At 42.8% G+C, this 23,836-nt stretch overlaps 1 protein-coding gene across 4 annotated transcripts in view; it reads right to left on the bottom strand.

Moving 5' to 3' along the window:
- Positions 1-1,238: 1,238 nt before the first annotated feature.
- Positions 1,239-23,836, bottom strand: part of LOC122769758 (ral guanine nucleotide dissociation stimulator-like) — a 27,438-nt gene continuing 4,840 nt past the window's right edge. Inside the window, exons 1-18 of one of the 4 annotated variants that reach the window (XM_044026572.1) lie at positions 23,503-23,614; positions 9,323-9,627; positions 8,963-9,037; positions 8,424-8,617; positions 8,054-8,178; positions 7,756-7,971; positions 7,555-7,658; positions 6,861-6,945; positions 5,469-5,546; positions 4,716-4,802; positions 4,555-4,587; positions 4,351-4,472; positions 3,688-3,783; positions 3,400-3,598; positions 3,075-3,149; positions 2,350-2,616; positions 1,537-1,651; positions 1,239-1,464 (exon numbers count right to left, since the gene is read on the bottom strand). In XM_044026572.1, the coding sequence (XP_043882507.1) occupies positions 1,289-1,464; positions 1,537-1,651; positions 2,350-2,616; positions 3,075-3,149; positions 3,400-3,598; positions 3,688-3,783; positions 4,351-4,472; positions 4,555-4,587; positions 4,716-4,802; positions 5,469-5,546; positions 6,861-6,945; positions 7,555-7,658; positions 7,756-7,971; positions 8,054-8,178; positions 8,424-8,617; positions 8,963-9,037; positions 9,323-9,627; positions 23,503-23,598 (2,448 nt within the window). In that variant the 5' untranslated portion in view covers positions 23,599-23,614 and the 3' untranslated portion in view covers positions 1,239-1,288. Of the gene's footprint in view, positions 1,465-1,536; positions 1,652-2,349; positions 2,617-3,074; positions 3,150-3,399; positions 3,599-3,687; positions 3,784-4,350; positions 4,473-4,554; positions 4,588-4,715; positions 4,803-5,468; positions 5,547-6,860; positions 6,946-7,554; positions 7,659-7,755; positions 7,972-8,053; positions 8,179-8,423; positions 8,618-8,962; positions 9,038-9,322; positions 9,628-17,692; positions 18,085-19,780; positions 19,973-23,502; positions 23,615-23,836 lie in introns of those variants that run through there. The other 3 variants (XM_044026574.1, XM_044026571.1, XM_044026573.1) reach the window with 3 other exon arrangements.

Here is a 23,836-nt window from a genome sequence, read left to right as displayed (position 1 = left end):
TTTCTTTTCTACTCGAATAAATGACTTCAAATGAAATTATTTATTCTGATTAATAAAGATTTAGATACGTTGGCGTACAGATAATAATAATAATAATAATAACCATAATAACAACAATGATAATAATAATCAAAATAAATGAATTATTATGTAATTTTTCAGTTGTCAGCTATTTCAGCTTCTTGACATTTCAATGATTATGATTATTAGAATTATTATGAAGTGGTTTGTTTTCTTGTTTTTTCCAACATGGCCGCCGGGATTTAGAGTCAGTGAAGCGGCGGCTCGTACGACCTACGACCTTTTCAGAAACGTGATGATCGGCAGCAGCGGCCAATCAGAGCAGAGCAGTGAAAAATAAACAAAACACGGACAAGTAAAAAAAAAGTGTGGATATCGAGTGAATGAATGAGTGAAAGATATTTACACTGTTTGTTTGTTCTCCGCTCACAAACTCTCACGTGATCACAAACTCTTACGTGATCACAAACTCTCACGTGATCACAAACTCTCACGTGATCACACACGATGTAGTGGTTAAGACAAAAAAAAGAAGAAATAGTGGCGTTTAATCCATTTCCAGTCTGTGTCTTCCAGTCACTTCCTGTCACTTCCTGTCACTTCCTGTCAACCGTTGTGACCCTTTTTTTTGTCCTAGCGTCGCAGAGAGAAAACGTCCAGGAGCGCGGTGGCGAGGCGGTAAAGGCAGCCGTACGCTCACGACAAAAAAGTTCCCTGAAAAAATGTAGAAAGACGTCCAAACAGCGAGTGCTGGGCGCTCTGTGTGTGTGTGTGTGCACTCCAGGCCAGCAGGGGGCGAGCGTGAGGACGGCAGCAGAGGCAGAGACGATGGAGGGATTAAAAAAAGTCTTCCACTGAAGGCGCGTTAATCCCGCGTGTGCGTCTGACGGTGATCACGTGATGATGTAAACAAACGTTAACAAAAGTGTAAAAAACCCAGCACGTAACCACGGCAACACGGGCGCAGAGTTTGACCAGTCCAGCCACCAGGGCGGCGGCTTACACAAAACAGCTTCTCTGTGGGGGTGGGGGGGGCGTGCCTCCAGAGTGACTCCGCCTCTTCAACTCCTCGCAGGAAAACGTGACGCGCGACAACTTGTTTTCGTCTTCGTCTTAAAACCAAAACTCGTGAAAAACTTCCGGTTTGTTTTCCGTTTCCTCTGAGGCGCGACGACCGGAGAGGGTGAGGGGGTGAGGATGAGGGTGAGGGGCGTGGGTGCTGGCGTGTGTGTGTGTGTGTGTGTGTGTGTGTGTGTGTGTCTGCGACTCAGAAAATCCCTTTGGCGATTTTCAGACCCTTCTGTTTCATGCGCGGCAGAGTGGAGCTCGCCACGGTCTTGGCTCGCAGCGGCCGCGCCGGGCCACGCCTCTTCAGCACAAAGTCGTAGTTGGCAGTGGAGTTCATGGCGTAGAAGACGTTGGCGTTGTCCGGGATTCGCAGCTCTGCAACGAGAGACACGAGAGGGTGAGGGTGAGGGTGAGGGTGAGTCAGCAGTCAATCACACGTTCATTTACCTTTGTCCTCAGAGATTTTCTGCATCAGCTCGTAATCCTCCGTCTTCTCTCGCTCCAGGTTGTGTTTGATCATCGCCTTCCTGATGACGGCCGGAGTCTTGTCCTGACTCGTCACCTGGAGACAAACGCAGCCTGAAAACTAAATCTCACTGTCGTTCATTTATTTCGACTTTAGTCGAATCTTCAGTGCGTCACAACTACGACTTCCACGTCAGAAGGTTTAGATTGAGTTCCTCTGGGTCACCAATGATCCACATCAAACACTTAAACCGCCACACGTGCGACATCTAAACGTGCCGTTTCATCGGGATTGGCGTGCTGTGACTTTTCGAGTAACCATGGTGACAAAAATCGCAAAAAAAATAATTTCCACATACACATGAATGGGAAATGGTGGAAAAACGATGAGAGCCCCGCCCACTTTCATCAAACTTTAACATAGAGACGCGGTTCAAACTTTGAACGGCTCACAAACCTGTGCCTTTTCTCAGTCAAAGTCCAAATGTTGATACATGTTACGGTTTTTTAAACAATCAGATTTTATAACGAGTGAAAATAATGACAAAAATCTCTAAACAAACTCTTCTAACGACAGTTTCTACATCAACACGTTGCTGTGGTTGTCGTCTAATCAAACATTCTCTCCCATGTTTTTTAAAAGTGTGGTTTCTCTGTCACTTTCTGCCGTTGGTCACAGATGTAAATGTGGGCGTGGCTTAACGCACTCGGGAAACACGACGACTTTAAAACACGTGGTTTTCTCTGTTCTTCACAGTTAGGAACAGTTGTTTGAAGGAGGCGGAGTCTCCTCACCAGGATGCTCTTGTACATGTTGCCATTCTCCACGTCCAGGCTGACCCTGATGATGCAGCAGTCGTCCACCTGCTGGTTGTACAGCGGCAGGGACAGCGTCGAGTAGTTGGACACCGCCGACACCGAGCGCTTGTGCGAGCGCGAAGCCGACAGCGGCGTGGACGAGGACACGGAGGACGAGGACGCGCTGCTGGAGCCGGACGCCGAGCCCGAGCTGGAGCCTGTCCCCGAGGTGTCAAGGGACGACAGAGACGTGCACTCCCAGAACTGAGAGGACGACAGAGGAGAGGACAGAGGAGAGGACAGAGGGGGGACAGTAGAAGGCAACACATTAACCATGATTCTACACACAGTATATTAATATCATGGATTATGAAAATAATCTGGTTGCAGTCCTAAAATATCAGAGAATATCAAAGTGTTTGGTTAAAAGCATGGTTTAATTTAAATGAACTTTGACCTTGTGACTCTGATTATCTAATAAACTTAAAAAATAATAATATAACAGATTATAAAATAATAATAATGCTAAAAATAATATAATATATTATTAAATAATAATAACAATAATAATAATATATATTATTAAATAATAATAAGACTAATAACAATACTAATATAACACATTATAAAATAATACAAATATATAATAATATAATATATTATTAAATAACAATAACAACAATAATAATAATACATAATAATACACATTATAACAACGTTACCGTGGAGGTGGAGTCAGCAGCTGGAGCTTCTCTCCCTAAAGCAGAGACGGTGAGTTTCACTGACGGAGTCGACGTCTGGAGCAGAAACAACAACAAAAACACACAAATCACCGTCAGTCAGCGGTGCGTTCCATTTGTGCTCGGAACTGGGAATTTCCAACTGGAACTCTGTAAATTCAGGAAGTTCTGATGTAAATTTAAGGGGGAATTACGACATGAAACGTTCTTCAGAGAAACACATTTATCGTCCTCAGATTTACGATGTTAAACGAACGCAGCACGACACTCAGACGTGATCATCCGGTCACATGACCACACACGTCACCTTGCGCTCGTGTCCTTCAGGAGAGTCGGACAGGAAGCTGGCGTTCACGTCCTCCAGGTCTGAACCACTGGAGCTGACCGAGGTCACGCTGAGGGCGTCGCCGCTGTCCCCCCCGCCCCCTTGGTACGGTCTGTAGTGTGAGTGGTCGAAGGACTTGGAGTGAGAGCCCGCGCCGGCTCCGCCCTCCGTCAGCTGACGACTGGAAAAACAAAAACAAAAGCGTTAGAGAGTGAGAGTGAGTTTGGTTGATGTAAGCGGCGCGGTGGTGACGGCGGCGTCTTCACTCACTCGCTCCAGCGCTTCATGATGCCGCCGTTCTTCTTGGCTCGCAGCGTGTTGCTCGCAGACTCCGACAGAGGCTCGATCTCACACGACAGGTTGTAGCTGCGGGGACAGGAAGTGAGGACGGCGCTGTCAGTTTGACTATATCTACTTCCTGTCAAAACTATTTACCGCAGTTCTGGGAATTTGTTAATAAAGTTGATTTAAAAACCCTCGAGAGATTTTAAATAAACACATGTTTTTATGTTATTTAGCACAGAAAAAGAAACCTTTTACTTTTATCTTTGGTTTTAGTAGTTTTTCAAAATAAAATACATGCGTTTATGTTATCTTTGGTTTTAATAATTATTCTTTCAAAATAAAATACATGCTTTTATGTTATCTCCGGTTTTAATAATTATTCTTTCAAAATAAAATACATGCTTTTATGTTATCTTTGGTTTTAATAATTATTCTTTCAAAATAAAATACATGCTTTTATGTTATCTTTGGTTTTAATAATTATTCTTTCAAAATGAAATGCATGCTTTTATGTTATATTTGGTTTAACTCAAAAACAGGAAAAATAAGCAGTAAATAATGAATGAATGAATTATGTTTTTGAGTCATCAATCCTGTTGTTGTTTTTAAAGCCATGAATGAATGAAGTCATGTGACTGACTGACTGACCTCTCTGCCTCGCTGAGTTTCTCCACACCAGAGAACCACTCTCTGAAGTGACTGTCCTGAGTGAAGCTGTAGTTGTTAGAGGCCAACTGAAGAAGTTTGATCTGAGCGATCACCTCAAACTCCTGACAAACACACACACACAGACCTTTAACTTCTCACAAACACAAAAAGATCTTTGTTTGTTTGTTTGTTTGTTTACTTTACCTTCCTTCTCTTCTCAAAGTTGATGAGTCCTCCCTGAATGAAAAAGAAGAAAACATGAAGGGTGTGATCAAAGGTCAGTGTGATATAAGATGTTAGAGTGATCAAAGGTCAGAGTGATCAAAGGTCAGAGTGTGATCAAAGGTCAGTGTCAGGAGTCTGACCTCAGTGTAGTCCTTCATGGCCGTGTCCATCATCACCAGGTCAGTCAGGAAGGTCCCCAGGTATGGAATGGTGCCCTGCATCACTCCCTGCTCACAGAGAGAGGAGGTCATCATGGAGGCGAAGCCACAAAAATCCTAACACCCTAAACTAAAACTCATGTGACCTTTAAACTGACCATGTGGTCAAAGCTCCGCCCCAAAAACCAAAGGTAAGCAGGTTTTGGGCAGTAAATTAAAGTAAATGAAATGATAAGTTTGATTAGCCAGTTGTTTGTAACGTTGTTATTTGTTTTGTCAAAGATGTAATTCATGAAAAACAAACAAACAAACAAACAGAAAATCACAGAATTCAGCGAGGAAAAACAAGAAAATTGCAAATCTCACAACAAATGACAAAATTCATAAGAAGCAAAAAAATATATAGTTATTGTTTTTTATTGGTAACATAAGTAAAACATTTTAAATGTTTTCTCAGCTTTTCTTAACTTAAAACACATCTTTTCTAAAAAGACATTTTTTGAAACAATGTTAACTGTGTTTTAGTTTCATTTGTAACAGAAAAATGTTTTTAGAGAACTTTACTGTCATGTTTAGTTTAGAGGCTATAAACAATAAATCCCGCCTCCTCAAGTTGGTTTGCTTTTTTATTTATTTATTTTTTCAGAAAGTTTTGACAGAACATCACCACACTGTAGTGTCCTCCTCCTCCACCAGATGGAGCTGTTGTCAGAGTCTGATGCTGTGTGGACTCACCAGGTCTCTCTGCTGCTGGTGTCTCCTCTGAGCTCGTTTGGGGTTAATCTCCAGAGTGGCAAACTTAGACGTTCCCTCCTGAAAAAAACAGTTTATACATCGAGTCACTCGCTTTTTCATTGATTTCAACTTCATAAAAACACCAAAAACACACAAACCTAACATTTTACATCACATTTATCCCTGAAATCAGTTTTAACAAAGAAAACTGACTTTATTAGACTTTTATTGGCTAAGAAACAACCCCAATTGCACAGATTAAACACAGGAGGAATTTTCCTGCCTGGATTAATGAAATTCATGTGTAAAAAGTGTTTTTTGTGAACACGCCCACAGTTCTCTCAGAGCGAGTGTTTGAGCTCAGTGAGGGAGTGAGGAAACCACCTCTGAGTGTTTCCAGGCACATTCCTCACAGTGATGTAACCCCAGCAAACTCCATCTGACGGAGGCCAGCCAGTGAACGAGTGAATGGGTGAATGAAGTGAACGCCGTCTGTCCTGACAAGATACAGCCACAGAGAGAGAGAGAGCGCGGCGACGCCCGTCGTGTTGCTTATCGACACCGGACAGAAAGTTTCCCTCCCTGTGCGGCGTGAGCAGGGATTCCCTGTGAGGGAAACCCCGCGCGTGTTCATTACTTCAGCAGGTGATTTCATCTCTGACACGCCCAAAGACAATCTTAATCTCATGATGTGAGAGTATAATCTCATGATGTGAGAGCTTCATTTCATGATGTGAGAGTTTAATCTCAGGACGTGAGAGTTTAAACTCAGGACGTGAGAGTTTAATCCCATGATGTGAGAGCTTGATCTCATGATGTGAGAGTTTAATCTCATGATGTGAGAGCTTAATCTCATGATGTGAGAAATTAATCTCATGATGTGAGAGCTTCATTGTATGATGTGAGAGTTTAATCTCATGACGTGAGAGTTTAATCCCATGATGTGAGAGTTTAATCTCATGACATGAGAGTTTAATCCCATGATGTGAGAGTTTAATCTCATGATGTGAGAGCTTGATCTCATGATGTGAGAGCTTAATCTCATGATGTGAGAGCTTAATCTCACGATGTGAGATCTTACTTTCATGATGTGAGAGTTTAATCTCATGATGTGAGAGTTTAATCTCATGATGTGAGAATCATCACAGGGATTATAAAGACTGAATCTTCTCTTGTGCAGGTTCAATCGTGTTGAAAACTGAACAGATTAACATCTGACAGATTTTCTGCGCGTCAGCACTGAGCTCGTCGGCATCGACGCCTCTTTGTGTTAAACTCGTGTATAAATCAGCGTCCAGCGAGGACGTGGTGAGCGATTTATGGAAGCTGTGAGACGGAGCAGATGCAGGATGTTTCAGACTCACAGGGACGGGTCACGTGTCTGTGACTCACCTTCACCAGCAGCTCCCGGCTCAGAGAGTAGTTGTTGTCGTCGGAGAAGATCTCGGAGAGTTCACGGAAAGTGCGGAAGCTCTCGCTGTGGAGAGACGCGGAGATCAGAGCGTGAATAACACCACAGAACCTGAACTTGTGAAGGACAACGTGGACAAAGTCTGAGGCCTGGTTCACACCAGACCAGAGGGTTTTCAAGTTCTTTAAGTTCTTTAAGTTTGACTTTTGTCATCTGGCACAAAAACATGTAGTGATAATGTTATTGACTGTTTACCAGCAACATTCTATAAATGTGACACCTGTCACTAACACTAACATCATGGTTCTGTTAAACTACTTCAGCAGATGAACGGATGAACACGTGAACAGCTGAACATGTGAACAGCTGAACATGTGAACAGATGAACACATGAACACATGAACAGATGAGCAAATGAGCACATGAATAGGTGAACAGATGAACACGTGATGAGCAGATGAACACGTGATGAGCAGATGAACACGTGAACAGATGAACACATGAACAGGTGAACATGTGAACAGGTGAACAAATGAACAGATGAACAGATGAACACGTGAACAGGTGAACAGATGAAAACGTGAACACATGAATAGGTGAACAGATGAACACATGAACAGGTGAACACATGAACACATGAACAGCTGAACAGATGAAACAGTGCTGTCTTCTCACCGTGACACTTCCTCCCACGTCCTCTTCAGGCGGTGGATGGCGTTGCACTGCAGGGCGGAGAGGATGGCACGTAAGGACGAGAAGTTCTTCAGGATCCGACATTCCTGAACAAACCCACAAAGAAGATTCTGTCACCATCAGTTTTATGTCAGGACCGGGTTTTTGTCAAAGTCAAATAAAAGGCGGTCAGCGGCCGCTCACCCTCGCCACGTCGATCCACCTCTCCAGCAGCCGCGCTCGCTGGTTGGGCTTCAGCGCCGGGTTACTGAGGCAGGTGGTGATGACGCAGTTAGTGACGGAGTTGAACTGAGCCACGGTGGCTCTGATGGTGGGAGCCAGGTGCTCCTTCCCCTTCTTATCTCGCTGAGACCAGATGCCGCCCAGACAGTGGTACGGCACCACCTTCTTAAACAGGTCCTGTCATGTGACACAAACGTGAGTTCTGGGCCAAACCGCTGCAATTACAATTCATGAAAACAACCATTACTCGTGTCCTCACCGCGTCCATGAGCGTGAACTGCTCTGCGACCATGATGGGGTCAAAGGACAGGAAACTGAACGCAGGAAGCTCGTCCTCGAAGCCGCTCTCTTCCTGCGTGGCGAAAGGACAGCCGATGTTTTCCCCTGAAGAGATTTAAACACGAGACATCACAACACTGACACACACACACACACACACACACACTCTCTGTCTCTCTCTCTCTCTGACCTCGCTCTGTTGTTTGTCGTCTGTCAACAACGAGTTCTTATCACTCGTTGTTTTTCTTTGATTTTAATCATTAATAAAACTCACAACATGAAAATTAAATTTGTCTCTGTGTTTAGTGTCCTCCCTGTCCTCTCCTTGTCTCGTCTCCTTGTCTCCTCACCGTCAGGATCAGGCTCACACTGCTGTCGGCGGTGGAAGTGTGCGAGCAGGTTGCGAGCGCGACGCTCCAGGTCAGAGCCGGGGAAGTGGAGGTGCAGGTAGGACAGCAGCTGGTGCAGGCAGTCGTAAGTGGGAGGAGTCCAGAAGTCCTCGGAGTACTGGTCCAGCCACGCCCCCAGGATGGACGACACGGTGCTGCAACACACACACACACACACACACACACACACACGAGAACGTGATGAACACGATGATTTATCATCAGGATTGAACAATAATGACATTTGTAAAGACATTTCAAAATAAAAGTCTTTGTTACGGCAGAAAACGATAAAACATTCACAGTTCAAATCGACTCTATGACACAACATAAACCACTGATCACTGATCGTCATGATATTTCATATACTTTCAAAATAAAAGTCTTTAGTTTCCATATAAAAACTCATTCATGGACCAAACACCTGATGCTTTTGCTCGTGTTTCACTCGAACCTTTTGAACCTTGTTTGTCTGACAGGTGTTTGTGTGAGTGACTTACTTCCTCAGCTCTGTGCGGTCGTCCTGGGAGAGTCTGTGTGCTGAGGCTGCAGGAACATTCTGGAGCCTTGCGTACCTGAGAACACAAACGATCAAGAAACACGCTTTTTCACAACCATCGTTACTAAGCAACCAAACCTGGGAGCTGCTGAGAAGCTGCTGCAGTGTCGCTGAATTAAATAACCATTCAACACAAAGAGCTGCAGCTTCACACTGTACATATGAGAGTCAACAAAGACCTGTTTGACCCACTTATTCAGCCCCGAGTGTCTGGTTTCCACTCACACAAACATGTGCGCGGGTCCTCGTCCCTCAGAGACACACACACACACACACACACACACACACACACACACAGTACCTGTTGAGCAGCAGGTCCAGCACCTGCCTGGTGGAGGCGAAGGAGCGGTACGTGCAGAGGAAGATGGTGACGTAGGTGGAGTCTTTGCCCCTGAACGCTGACACCATGTACTCCACCAGACGCTCCAGCGTGCCCGCCTTGATCGTCCGCACCTTGCACGTCTCGTAGAGGCTGAGGGCCGAGTCCGTCTCCACGCCGAGCCACCGCTGCCCTTTACTGGCCGACTGGTGCAGCTGCACCTTCCTGAGCGTGATGGTGAAGATGGCGTCGTCCTCGGCCTCCTCGCCGATCTCCTGCGTCGAGCTCTGAGGCAGACAGACAGGGCGAGAGAGAGACAGGATGAGAGAGACCGGGAGAGAGAGAGAGACAGAGAGAGATGGACAGGGAGGGAGAGAGAGACACAAACAGGGAGAGAGAGACAGAGACAGAGACAGAGAGAGACAGAGACAGAGACAGGGAGAGAGGGAGAGAGACAGAGACAGAGACAGAGAGAGACAGTGTTTACAGGATCAAACGCAGTGAATCTGACACATTCATCACATGACTGCATCCAAACCTCTGAGACTAACACATGATAATAAAAACTTTAAAACTGTGATCATTCCAACAAATGTGTGGAATCTTTAAGATATAATGTTTTAATAAACAACCTTTGGTTGTAAATGTTGAAATAATTTGTTCTTTTATTTCCATAAGGATAAAGAAACTTTGTTAGGTTTTAAAAAACATCTGTGAAGATTTGGGTCAAATCACAATATTAGAATTATTACATTGAAAATCATGATAATCTGACATTCGTTTCACCTGAAGAGGAAGATTTTAAAATTTAAATCATAGTCTCAGTGTGTGTGTGTGTGTGTGTGTGTGTGTGTGCTTCAGCAGAGTCACTGCTTTCATCATATAATGGCTCTATTCATCCCACAGTCCAGTGAGGACCAGCGTCTCCATGACAACCACACTCCTCTCACAGAGCGACGGGGATCAGTGTCAGGTTAAAAAAAAAACCGATGACGACGAATAAATGACAACAAGTCAAAACGCCGACAAACACAAAGAGAACGAGCTCAAGTGGTCATGTGACATACACACAAAAAACTAAGTCACGTGACCACACGTCTGTAAAACTCTCACACTACCCACACACACACACACACCAAACCCCAGAGAGAAAATCAGTGATTTTAGCTGCTGCTCCTCTGCTGCCTCGTGTGGTCACTGTGTGTCACTGAAATCAAACTGAACAGGTTTAAAAAGCCAAAGTGACAAAATCAGACATGTGAACTTAGTGATGGAGGCAGCAGTGTGTGTGTGTGTGCGTGTGCATGTGTGTGTGTGTGTGTCTGTGTGCAGTCAGTGTGTGTGTGTGTGTGTGTGTGTGTGTGTGTGTGTCGGGTAATGTGTGTGTGTGTGCATGTGTGTGTGTGTGTGTGTGTCAGTGTGTGTGTGTGTGTCAGTGTGTGTGTGTGTGCGTGTGTGTGTGTGTGTGTGTGTGTGTCGGTGTGTGTGTGTGCGTGTGTGTAATGTATGTGTATGTCAGTGTGTGTAATGCGTGTGTGTGTGTGTGTGTGTGTGTCAGTGTGTGTGTGTGTGTGTAATGTGTGTGTGTGTGTGTGTGTCAGTATGTGTGTGTGTGTGTGTGTGTGTGTGTGTGTGTGTGCGTGTGTGTGTGTGTGTGTGTCAGTGCGTGTGTGTGTCAGTGTGTGTGTGTGTGTGTCAGTGTGTGTGTGTGCGGTGTGTGTGTCAGTGTGTGTGTGTGTGTGTGTGTGTGTGTCAGTGTGTGTGTGTGTATGCGTGGGGTGTGTGTGTGTGTGTGTGTGCGTGAGTGCGTGAGTGCGTGTGTGTGTGGTTTACAGAAGTTTGTCTAACAGTGAGATAAAGACGTGATCATGTGACGTAGATTTTTCTCAGGTGAGTCTTTTGTTCAGTGGATAAAATGAATTTGCATCAAGTGTTGAAGGAACGAGGATGATGTGAAGGGTGATAAAGTGAAATCATCTCTGAGAGGATTCCTCTGACATGAGTCCACTCATTCTTTTATCTTTTATTCTAATTTAGGTTTGAAGCACATTCCTTCACCATGACTCAGAGACCATGGCAACACAGGGCTGCTTACAAACGTCTAATATGACGAGGAGGAGGAGGAGGCGGAGGAGGAGGCATGTGTGTAAAATCACAGCTGCTTCACCACAGAGTCTGTTTTCACTTCTTCAAAAGAAAAAAAGAAACTTGCAGTCTTGAACTTGTCCAGGTCCCTTCATGGTCTCAGTCGCTGGAAGACATCAAGTCTCGGTCTTGGTTTTGACCTTTGTCTCTGTCCCTAAAAGACCTTGTCTGTTCTTGGTTCCTTGGTCTTGATGTGTGTGTGTGTGTGTGTGTGTGTGTGTGTGTGTGTCTGTGTCTGTGTGTGTGTGTGTGTGTGTGCGTGAGTGTGTGATTGTTTAGAGGTGCTGGACTCACACTCTGCATCTGCTCACACACACACACACCTCACATTCACTTACACACACACACACACACACACACAGTCACTGACACACACCACACACACCACACACACTGACACACACACACACACACACACACACACATTCACTGACACACACACACACACATTCACTGACACACACACACATTCACTGACACACTGCACACACACACACACATTCACTGAGACACACACACACACACACACACACACACACCTGTGTCCAGAGCAGAAAACCCCTCACATCTAAATGTGGAGCAGCAGGGAAACTCCCACAGACAGAGAGACAGACAGACAGAGAGAGAGACAGAGACAACAGCCCACACAACAACAACAGCTAAACAAAGACCACCACAGACAGCATCAGACCTGCAGACACTGACACACAGAGTCCAGAGACAGATTAAAGATTAAAGATTAAAGAGGTCTAGAACCTGTAAAGATCTTACTGTTGTTTAGACTCAGCTGAAGACGTTAATCTGGACAATATCTGATCATTTTCATCAGTTACTTATTACAGTCTGATAAATGTCAGGAATTTAATCCCAACGTTTGTAGTTTTATGATAAAAATGTAGTTTTTATTAACAAAGATGTTTCACGTCTTTCATAAGAGTTTAAAGTTTAAAATACTGATTTAATATCTACTGCTGCTGCTGCTGTTACTGCTGCTGTTACTGTTACTGCTGCTGTTACTGTTACTGCTGCTGATACTGTTACTGCTGTTACTGCTGCTGCTGCTGTTACTGCTGCTGTTACTGTTACTGCTGCTGTTACTGCTGCTACTGTTACCGCTATGCTGCTGTTACTGTTACTGCTGCTGTTACTGCTGCTGTTACTGTTACTGCTGCTGTTACTGCTGCTGTTACTGTTACTGCTGTTACTGCTGCTGTTACTGTACTGCTGCTGCTGTTACTGCTGCTGTTACTGTTGCTGCTGATACCGTTACTGCTGTTACTGTTACTGCTGCTGCCGTTACTGCTGCTGTTACCGTACTGTTACTGTTACTGCTGTTGTTACTGCTGCTGTTTACTGTTGCTGCTGTTACCTGCTGCTGTTTACCTGCTGTTACCGTTACCGCTGTTACTGCTGCTGTTGCTGCTGCTGTTACTGTTACTGCTGTTACTGCTGCTGTTACTGTACTGCTGCCGCTGTTACCGTTATTACTGCTGCTGTTACTGCTGCTGCTGCTGTTACTGCTGCTACTGTTACTGTTACCTGCTGCTGTTACTGTTACTGCTGCTGCTGTTACTGCTGCTGATACTGTTACGCTGCTGTTACTGCTGCTACTGTTACTGCTGCTGATACTGTTGCTGCTGCTGCTGTTACTGTTACTGCTGCTGCTGCTGCTGTTACTGCTGCTGTTACTGCTGCTGCTGTTAATACTGTACTGTTGTTGCTGCTGCTGTTACTGCTGCTGTTACTGTTACTGCTGCTGTAACTGCTGCTGTTACTGTTACTGCTGCTGCTGCTGTTACTCCACTTTCTTTCTCTGAGGAAACAAAGCCACTCGTTCTGTAAAAGGTCAAAGTTCAACAACATCATCACTTCATCAGGTTCCTGTCAGCATGTCCTCACATGACTCCTCCCCCTCAGTGTCAAACACTAAACTCTGGAGTGGACTCACATTTGTCCAGATGAAAAACTGGAATAATCTGTCTCTGTGTAAGGAAGAGTGTTAGTGCCACATGTAAAGAGATTACTTCAAAGCAAGAAAAAAAAAGAAAAAAATGGCATGAATTCTGATTAAAGTCTTTAATATCTGAATTCTGATTTTAATCTCAAATTCTGATTTTAATCTCAGAATTCTAACTTTTTTCTTTAATCTCAGAGTTGTGACTTTTTTCTTTAATCTAAGAATTCATGCTGTTTTATAATGTTTTACTTTCTTTCACATAAACCTGTTTACATGTGGCATTCATAGTCTCCGCAGTTGAGATTACGTGGTGGAGGTGGATGTGTTACTGTGTTATTCTGCTGTCATTCAGGCTGTAATCCTGACAGACTGACGGACACATGGTGTCAGTCTAAGAATGCTGAAGAACTCGCTGTTCCTCTCTTCATCTTTCAACACGAACGAAAATGTCTTCAACGTCTCAAACCTTTGCACGATACTGTGAGACACGTCTTAATCTCACTGTGAGACAGAAAGTGAAGTTTGTAAACCACTCACTCTCCCACACCAAAGTCCAGAGAGAAAAATCATGTGTGATTTAACATCACACACACACACACACACGCACACAGGAGCTGCCTCCATCACTAGCTTCAAATGTCTTATTTTGTAAAATTTGGCTTTTAAAATATTTACGTTAGATTGACCTCAGTGACACAAAGTGACCACACGAGGCAGCGGTAGACCAGCAGCTCCTGTGTCCCTGCAGCTAAAATCACTGATTTTCTCTCTGGACTTTGATGTGGGAGCGTGAGTGAGTCAAAAGTGTCGTACGATGACGTCTAAATCAGGATTTTGTTCCAAATGGCTGCCCAGGTGTCACCAAAATGGCCGCCAAACTGCAAGAGTTCCCCAGAGGCTGCGCTCACTTCAAAGATTTTAAAAAAAGAAAAAAGAAGAAGTAATGAAAGTAAAGTCAGTGTAAACTGGAGCAGCACGGTGTCACTTTACTGTCACCAAGTCAAAGAAGCAGAAACATGAGCTGCTGACACAGTCATGTGATCCTCTGAGTTACAGGACATGATACAGTACACACACACACTCAGAAAACATGCTAACATGAATTATTTAAATATTGTTTATTCATTTCTAATATGATTCATTTTTTTAAGTATTGTAATTCTGTGAACAGGACTTTGTTTAAAAAAAGGTTTATAAATACAGCTGAACTGGATTTAAAAGTCCAGTCTTAGTTTTTCTGTTGCCATGGAAGCGTACTGTAACAGAACCTCACAGTGACATCATCACTATCCTTCCTGTTCATCTTAGCATTGATTTCAAAGGTTTTCAATGTCAAAGGTATGATGACTTGAATATCGTGATAATATCGTGATAATATCGTATGATGACTTGAATATCGTGATAATATCGTATGATGACTTGTATATCGCGATAATATCGTATGATGACTTGTATATCGCGGTAATATCGTATGATGACTTGTATATCGCGATAATATCGTATAATGACTTGTATATCGCGGTAATATCGTATGATGATTGTATATCGCGATAATATCGTATAATGACTTGTATATCGCGGTAATATCGTGTGATATCGCGATAATATCGTATGATTTGAATATCGCGATAATATCGTGATGATGAATATCTTGTATATCGCGTCGATAATGACTTGTATATCGCGTAATATATAATGACTTGTATATCGCGATAATATCGTGATGATGAATATCGCGATATATCGTATGATGACTTGTATATCGCGGTAATATCGTATGATGACTTGAATATCGCGGATAATATCGTATGATGACTTGTATATCGCGATAATATTGTATGATGACTTGAATATCGCGATAATATCGTATGATGACTTGTATATCGTATGATGGCTTGTATATCGCGGTAATATCGTATGATGACTTGTATATCGCGATAATATCGTATGATGACTTGTATATCGTGATAATATCGTCTCTGTGAGGACGGAGACTCTGACTCCGACGGGAAGAAAAGCTCTGGACGTCTGCAGGAGGTGGATTAAGCAGCATTAGGTAACTGTGTTAGTGAGGAGGATTACATCAGAGCACACACACACACACACACACACACACACACACACACACACACTCAGGAGACAAATGTAAAGGTTTGAATGATTTAAACTGAGATGTCCGTCCAAGTGTGACTGATGACAAACAGCAGAGAATGGACAGGAGGAGGACACGTGGTCTTGTCTCACTGGGGGACAGACAGAGGACACCAGGGTCGTCTCCCATGTGGTAACAGTTAAGACGTTGTCTTACATAAGCGCGATCATGTCCCACCTGAAGTGACTGACGTACAGAACACCAACACGTTCCATTTCATCCACACAGAATGGACCATTTCACACATTCACTCTGCTTTAAATCAGCAGTGACGTCATGGACAGACAGTGAGGGACAAACAAATGACACAGGGAATTCTTTTTATCTACAGTTAGAACAATACTACGTGTTATTAAAGCTGTGGATTTGCAAACCTTGACAAACTATAGCATCTAACATTGATTTTAAGGAATTATTTTCACGATAAATCAACGTGTTTGATCCATAAAATGAAAGAAAATGTCTCCAAAAGCTCAAAATGCTTTTTTAAAAGCACGTGTTTCATCATTAAGCTGCTGCAAGGACACATAATCTGTCAAATAAAAAGTGCTGAGTAAGTGAAAGTACGGGGAGTATTCCGTGTAATGTCGTCGTCATGGAGACGCTGTAACAGATGAAAAGCACAGAAGCGGGCACAGGCAGACTGAGTCATATACAGAGATTATAAATAATCATATTTATACAGTGGTTTGAAGAGAGATTGTTGTGACTTTTTCTCCACACGTCTCAAAGCTGATCTTCTTCACTGGTTTTTATTAATTATTGATTATTTTTCACTTCAGCGGCTGTTGGAGAAGAACAACTCGTATCACGCAACAACTCAGGGCTGTTTCAATTACAGATGAATCCATTTTGTTTCTAAAAACACAGTTTTACATAGAGTGGAAAATATTAATATCATAGTTTACCACAGTGGTTCCCAAACACTGGGTCAGGGACCCACAAATGGGTCGCAGGAGCATTCTTACTCCGCCCCATGAGGTCATACATTCCTTTGTTTCTTTTGTGCTGAAAAGTCACTAAAAATGAACCCATAACTAAATGAACTGACCATAAGTTCTTGTGTCCCGTGTTTTCATTTGGTCCATTTTCATGCACGGATACACGCAGTAACTGAACTCCTCGTCCCAGTGAACAAGCGCTCGTGAGGAATCCATTTATTGACTGACGAGAGTCTGCCTCCACTACACTAGGTGGCGCTACAACTTGATTACAGCGACTACATTTGCTTTCACGCACCACATAAGATGCAACTATAGAGAGACACGCCCTTCATGAGCGCGACGTCCGACACAAGAATCAAAGCCAACAACTGTAAATTAACTGTAAAGTTAAAAAGACTTAAACATCCTGAAAACATGCGTTCATCTGCAACAGTTAGCAAAGGCAATGTGTAAAATGTCAATACTTAACAGAGGAGTCTGGTGGATTTAGCGATCGTGACCACGTTCAGAGGTATTTCAGTTCAGTGACTGTGTCAGATGGAGAAACCATTCAGTGAACAAATCTTTTCTAATGATTCACTTTCACCCAAAACAGCAGCTTTACAAGTCACTCGTTTGTGTCACGTATAAAAAACCACGTCACGGCAGTTTCACGCAACCGTGCTGTGATGACTCCGCCCACATTGAGGAAGAGGAGGAGCTATGACATTGTGGAAAACCAAACCACACCGAGCCAAGCCGTGCTGGAACTGCACAGTGGAAAATCACCATAACAGTGTAATTTTAAGACTACACAAATCAAACTATTTTATATTTTAACGTGATTTTATACTTAAAACAATACTTTATTATTTATAAATATAAATGAACCCTTGTAAATGTCAACATTTGACCTTTAATGTATTATAGTGAAAACATAAAGCTGCTTCTATGCTGTTAACTACACATAATATAATTATAAAGTTTATAGTTCTAAAAACATTCAAACTAATTTATCTTACTGTAAGAGTCGTCAATAATCTCGTGGTTTACGGATCAGACCAGACTTAAACCTCAGATCCTCCTGGAAGCATCACAACAAACCGCGGAGCTAACGGACCTTCAGCAGCCTCCCGCCCCGGCCCTGCCCCCTCCTCCCCCGGCCTCCTTCTCACCTCCAGCAGCGGCAGGTCCGGGTCCAGGTGGGTGAAGCTGTGCAGGACCACCGGGCTTCGATCCTCCACCACCTCCAGCCTCACCCCGTCCCAAATGCTCCGCACCTTCCACGACGAGTCGAACATCTCGACCGGCTGCACCGCTTTGACGCCGCGCGCCTCGGTTCGTGTCCCCGGGTCAAATACCATGGAGCCCGCGGAGCCCGGTGCTGAGTCACGGTACCGACATTTCCACCCGTTTGTTATCCGTGCGAGCTCCGAGTGAAGTGACGCCGCTGAAGGACGTCGCTGCTGCTGCTGCTGCTCAGGCTCGTGAACGCGTCATGACTCACACACACACACACGCCCCGAGGATTTTCTAAACCACGCCCCCAGCGCCACGCTGTCTTCATTGTTATCGGAAATATCAGCTCCCGGGGATGAAACGGAGTTTTGTAAAAATTATGAAGATCATTGAGTTAAACAACAGAAGCAGCACAAATGTGCAGTAATACAATTTGTTAAATAATATTTCTTTGATGTGAAACAAAAAAACATGTGATATTTCATGAATAACTGTATTTATCTCTAAGTCAAAGAAACTGCTGTTACTGTGTGGTGAGCTGGTGATGATATTTACGAGATGTCCCTGAAGGCAGCATTAAACTCCCCCTGACATGACGTCATGGCTTTTGGGAAATGATGGCTGGTGTGTTTTTTTCTGCTTTCACTATGACAGACAGCTGCTGTGAGACAACAAAACACACACTTAGACACACACACACACACACTTCACTGCCCTTACTGTCCACCCTATACACACACACACACTGTTTATTTCACTGTTTAAGTGTTCAACACCGCAGCAGGAGGCTCGTGCTGCCCCCTGCTGGCCAAACACCAGGAACACACGCGTCAAATCACAATCAGCAATCATTTTTCCCTCAGAGTCGACCTTGCTTTGAAAATTAACACAACAAATCTGCATTTCACTGATAAGGACAGTGAGGACAATGAGAACAGTGAAGACAGTAAGGACAGTGAAGACAGTGAGGACAATGAGAACAGTGAAGACAGTAAGGACAGTGAAAACAGTAAGGACAGTGAAAACAGTGAAGACAGTAAGGACAGTGAGGACAGCGAGGACAGCGTTCCTGAGCTGCTGCCAAACGCACAATGTTCCCCAGAACAATAAATCTGGAACAAATAAAGGGCGAGAGGAGAGACAGAGAGGGACAGACAGAGGGACGTGGACAGGGAGCAGAGTTACACAAGAGACTGATGTTAAATAAAGATCAGTCCACACTAAACTCAGTATCAGTGTCAGTGTGATACTGATCGGAAAGATCGGATATCGGAATGAGGAAAAACACAAAATCGGATACAACTAACGATTAATTTAATAATCGATTCATTCGATGAATATTTTCTCAATAAAATGTCAAGAAATGTTGATCAGTGTTTACCGAACCTGGAAATGATCACCAACAGACTAACTGCCAAATAATGAGCCGTTCTATATATTCACCATCAGGCTGACTGCCAAATAATGAGCCATTTGAACATCCATCAAGTGAATGTTTTTTTAAATGTAATCGGTTGATTCTATGTATTTTTAATCACTATATATTTAATTTATAATATTTAGCATAAATCCAGCATCAGGCTGCCTGTCAAATAGTGAGCTGTTCCATATCTCCACCAACACACTGAGTGCCAAATAATGAGCTGTTCTGATTAATCATTGCATTATTTTTGTTTTTATTTATTCCTCTTACCTGATATTGTTGTCTTTAGCGCCCCCTGCGCTTTATGTCTGTTTTTACAGTTGTTTTTTTCATCTTCCTTTAATACTTCATTCTTCATTCAAGTATTGTTAAGTATTTTAAGTAGTTTTAAGTGCTATAGTATTCAGTACTTGAATTGTATTATATTTTTTATCAGGGATGATGTTTGTGATTATTGTCAAATCACTATCAAACATCGTGCCGTCCGAAAAAAACAAACTGCAGTTTTTTTTCAATTGACTGAAATTGCGATTTTAATAATGAATTGTATTTAAGTGATGAAATAAGACAATAACAGAGTCACTGACACTATGAGTCCAACCTGTGTGACGTCTGCTCTCCTCACGCTGTGGTAACAATCCTCGTCATCCCAGCAGACGCTGGTCCTGACCAGCAGTCCACAGCTCCACCGCGTCCGCAGCCACATCACAGTTTTCCACTCAGACCAGATCCGGACCCAGACCGAGAGACCTCCAGAGAAACCCAGCAGGCTCTCACTCCCCTCGACACAGATTGGTCAGACCACCCCCCGTACGTGTTTACTTTACCAGCTGTGTCAACAACAACGCTGGAAAAAAATTAACTATCGCTGCAGGTTTGAGGATTTCTGTCAAAGGTGAAAAAGTAGAAACAAACAAACCTTTAATCGTGTTCCATCTACAGCTGCTCACTACAGTATACAGATGTTATGTCTGTATATATGATGACATGAGACAGGATCTGGTGTTACATTGTCAATATCGTCATATCATGATAAAGTGATTTTTTTATTTAATTGATTGATTACACGTATTGTTAATCAATATATAACATTTAATTCATATTTCAAAAGCTCAAAATAATGAGCTATTCTATAAAGTCACCAAGAGACTGACCTGCCAAATAATGAGCTATTCTATAAAGTCACCAAGAGACTGACCTGCCAAATAATGAGATATTCTATACAAAACTGTGAACCTTTAATTGACTAATTTTTCTAACTTCTCTGATCTTCTTGATCATATTTGTTGTCTCACTCTCCTCAGCCTGGTGTGTTCCTATTAGACACAGGTCACTGTTACCATGGTAACCACTTGTTTTTCCCTGTTTACAGACTGATGCAGTGTAAACGACGCAGCACACACACACACACACACACACACACACACACACACACACATAATACAGATACAGACTGATCTGTCCAGTCCTGTCACCTGCTCCCTGCTCTCTCATCTGAATACTAATTTACCCATCAGCCACTGCTCCTCTCTCGCTCTGTTATTAGACTCTTTAGTCTCTCTTTTACTCCATTAATAATCGATAACTAAATGAAATCTTTGCTTCTATGTCATAAAAACTAAATTAAAATGAAATCATTTCAGTTTGTGGACAAAACAGTCGAGGTCTGACAAACACTTTTCATGATTATTTGGGTCAAAATTGAAATCATGATGATTTCAAATGATTACTCATCGACTTGAACTTGAAACAAACGTAAAAGAAGTGATTTTACACATGAAATTCTTTAAATAATTATACATTATTGTACATTGTATATATCTTTACTCACGCTGCGTTTTACCCACTCAACACCTGTGTTTTATATTTGCCATTACAACATTAAAAGTGTTATTTTCAGAATAAAAGCCCCCGTTTGATCTTAAATGAAACACATATTTGAATTGCACAGCCGTGAGACCGACTCATAGAAATAATCTGCTGTAATCTGTGGTTTGTTTGTGGCACGCAGGATTAACTCTGAAACGTTTGATCATGATGTGTAAACACTGAGTCAGCACTAAGTGAATGCTGACAGTGACGCGTTATCACTGAAGCTGCACGAGTCTCCTCACTTCCTGTGTCACATACATCTCTGTCTCCGCAGCACAAATGTCTTTTCAAGTTCTTATTGTTGCTTTTTTAAAAACACGGTGTAAACAGATTTATAACAAGTAAAAATAAGTGATAATGTATATAATAGCTCATTATTTGGCAGTCCGTCTGTTGGTGGATGTATAGAATAGCTCATTATTTGGCAGTCCGTCTGATGGTGGATGTATAGAATATTTCATTATTTGGCAGTCCGTCTGTTGGTGGATGTATAGAATAGCTCATTATTTGGCAGTCCGTCTGTTGGTGGATGTATAGAATAGCTCATTATTTGGCAGTCCGTCTGTTGGTGATAATATAGAATAGCTCATTATTTGACAGTCAGTCTGATGGTGGATGTATAGCTCATTATTTGACAGTCAGTCTGATGGTGGATGTATAGAATAGCTCATTATTTGACAGTCAGTCTGATGGTGGATGTATAGAATAGCTCATTATTTGACAGTCAGTCTGATGGTGGATGTATAGAATATTTCATTATTTGGCAGTCCGTCTGTTGGTGATAATATAGAATAGCTCATTATTTGACAGTCAGATGGATGTGAATATTTTCTGGTTTCTTCGCTTTCATAGAATAAAAGCAGAATTCAAATGTAATGGTTTTAGTTTGTGGACAAAACTCTTGAGGTTTGACGAACACTGATCAACACTTTCCAACATTTTCGCAAACATTTCACGGACCAAACGACTAATAACAAATGAAAAGAATCATTAGTTGCGGCAAAAGAACAATAATGAATTAAAAGTACAGACAGAAAAGGTTAGTGTGAGGTTTGTCATCAGTGTGTTCTGGATTCATTAACACATCAACACCAGGAAACACTCATCAGGCGCCGAGGGATCACGACCGACACGACCAAACACGACCGACACGACCAAACACGCCAGAGTAAACTCGTCTGCAGGGACTCGAGGCCGCGGTGAACAGCTGAGAGGAGACGGCCATCATGGCGGCCATGTTGAGAGGCAGCATCATCACAACGACACATAAACAAACACCTGTTCACAGCTGACGCTCACACGCTCACACACTCACAACAACTATGGTCATGTGACTTTTGTTTACATCCAATAATACGTGGCTGTTAGAGGATTGGTGTGTGAACGTAAACAAAGAAAATACACAAGTATACAACAACGTCTCTGCATCAGAGAAGAAGCTGATGTTACTATCATTTCTCTTTATTCTTTTATTTACTTAATGACTTCACCTTTTACTTTGAAATATCAGCTTTAATGATTTCTGTGTCTTATGGAAAAGATTCACATTTAAGAAGCTGAAAAATCACAAACACTGGTTTGAATTATTAAAAAAACACTCAAACTGATAGACGATCCATTTAGTAATCAATTCACTGAATAATTGTGACAGCCCGACTTCATTCATAACTTTATGACTTCATTATTTAACTTTATCATTTAAATGTATTCTTTGTGTGACGTCATCGTCGTCTTGGTTTTTATTTCACTTCTGCTTTTATTCATTTGGACATTTTTGCTTCAAATCACTTTGTAAACGTGTATTTATTAAAAGTGATACACCAATAATATTAGTAATAAAGTTATTATGACGATGAAAGATGGATTGATGTGAGGGTTATTTTTACAGCTGAACTTCACAGACGTGTTTGGTCGACGGCTGATTATCTGATTTATCTGAGATTCTCTCTTCAGTCCTTCATGAGAACTGTGTAATAACAAATACACATGACGACAACCACAAATATTAGCACAACAGGGTCTGCACACACACACACACACTAAACAAAGTCTCATCACTAACCATAACCACAATTCAAATCTTAGTCCTAAACTAATGAGGCATTAGTCCATGAGGACTTCTGGTCCTAAAGAGGCAACAAATACAAAAACACACACAGACACCCACACAGCATTCTTACTGAGGACACTCATAGACAACCATGCATTCCCTCACCTTAACCTAAATCATCACAACTCACTGAAAAAGACCCAATTCTAACCCTAAAACCAGGTCTTTCTCCCCCAAAGAGCCTCTTTAAAGTTGTCTTTGGTCCTCAAACACACACACACACTCACTCACACACACTCACACACACAGTGTGACTATCAGAGGGTAACACACACACTCATACACACACACACACACACACACACACACACACACACACACACACACAGAGTGTGTCTCACCAGGTCGTCCAGGATTGTCACGGGGAAATCGAACATACACATCTTGACGGGTTGAGCGAGAGCTCGGTGCAGACTGAACACAGACTTGGTTTCCATGCTGCACAGACAACGCACCGCGCCGCCGCTGCTGCTGCTGCTGCTGCTGCTGCTGCTGCTGCTGCTGCTGCTGCTGCTGCACCACACACACACACACACACACACAGACAAATAAAAGGGGAACAAATATCCTGAAGGAGGCAGGAACTCCCCGAGCTGCTCGCTCTCTCTCTGCCTCTCTGAAGACTCCTTCTTCCTCCTCCTCCTCTTCCCAACAACAATCCTGCATCTACTCCCC

This window comes from Solea senegalensis, linkage group LG5 (assembly GCF_019176455.1).
Source record: "Solea senegalensis isolate Sse05_10M linkage group LG5, IFAPA_SoseM_1, whole genome shotgun sequence".
Lineage (NCBI taxonomy): Eukaryota > Metazoa > Chordata > Actinopteri > Pleuronectiformes > Soleidae > Solea > Solea senegalensis.
This window is presented reverse-complemented; position numbering and strand designations above follow the sequence as displayed.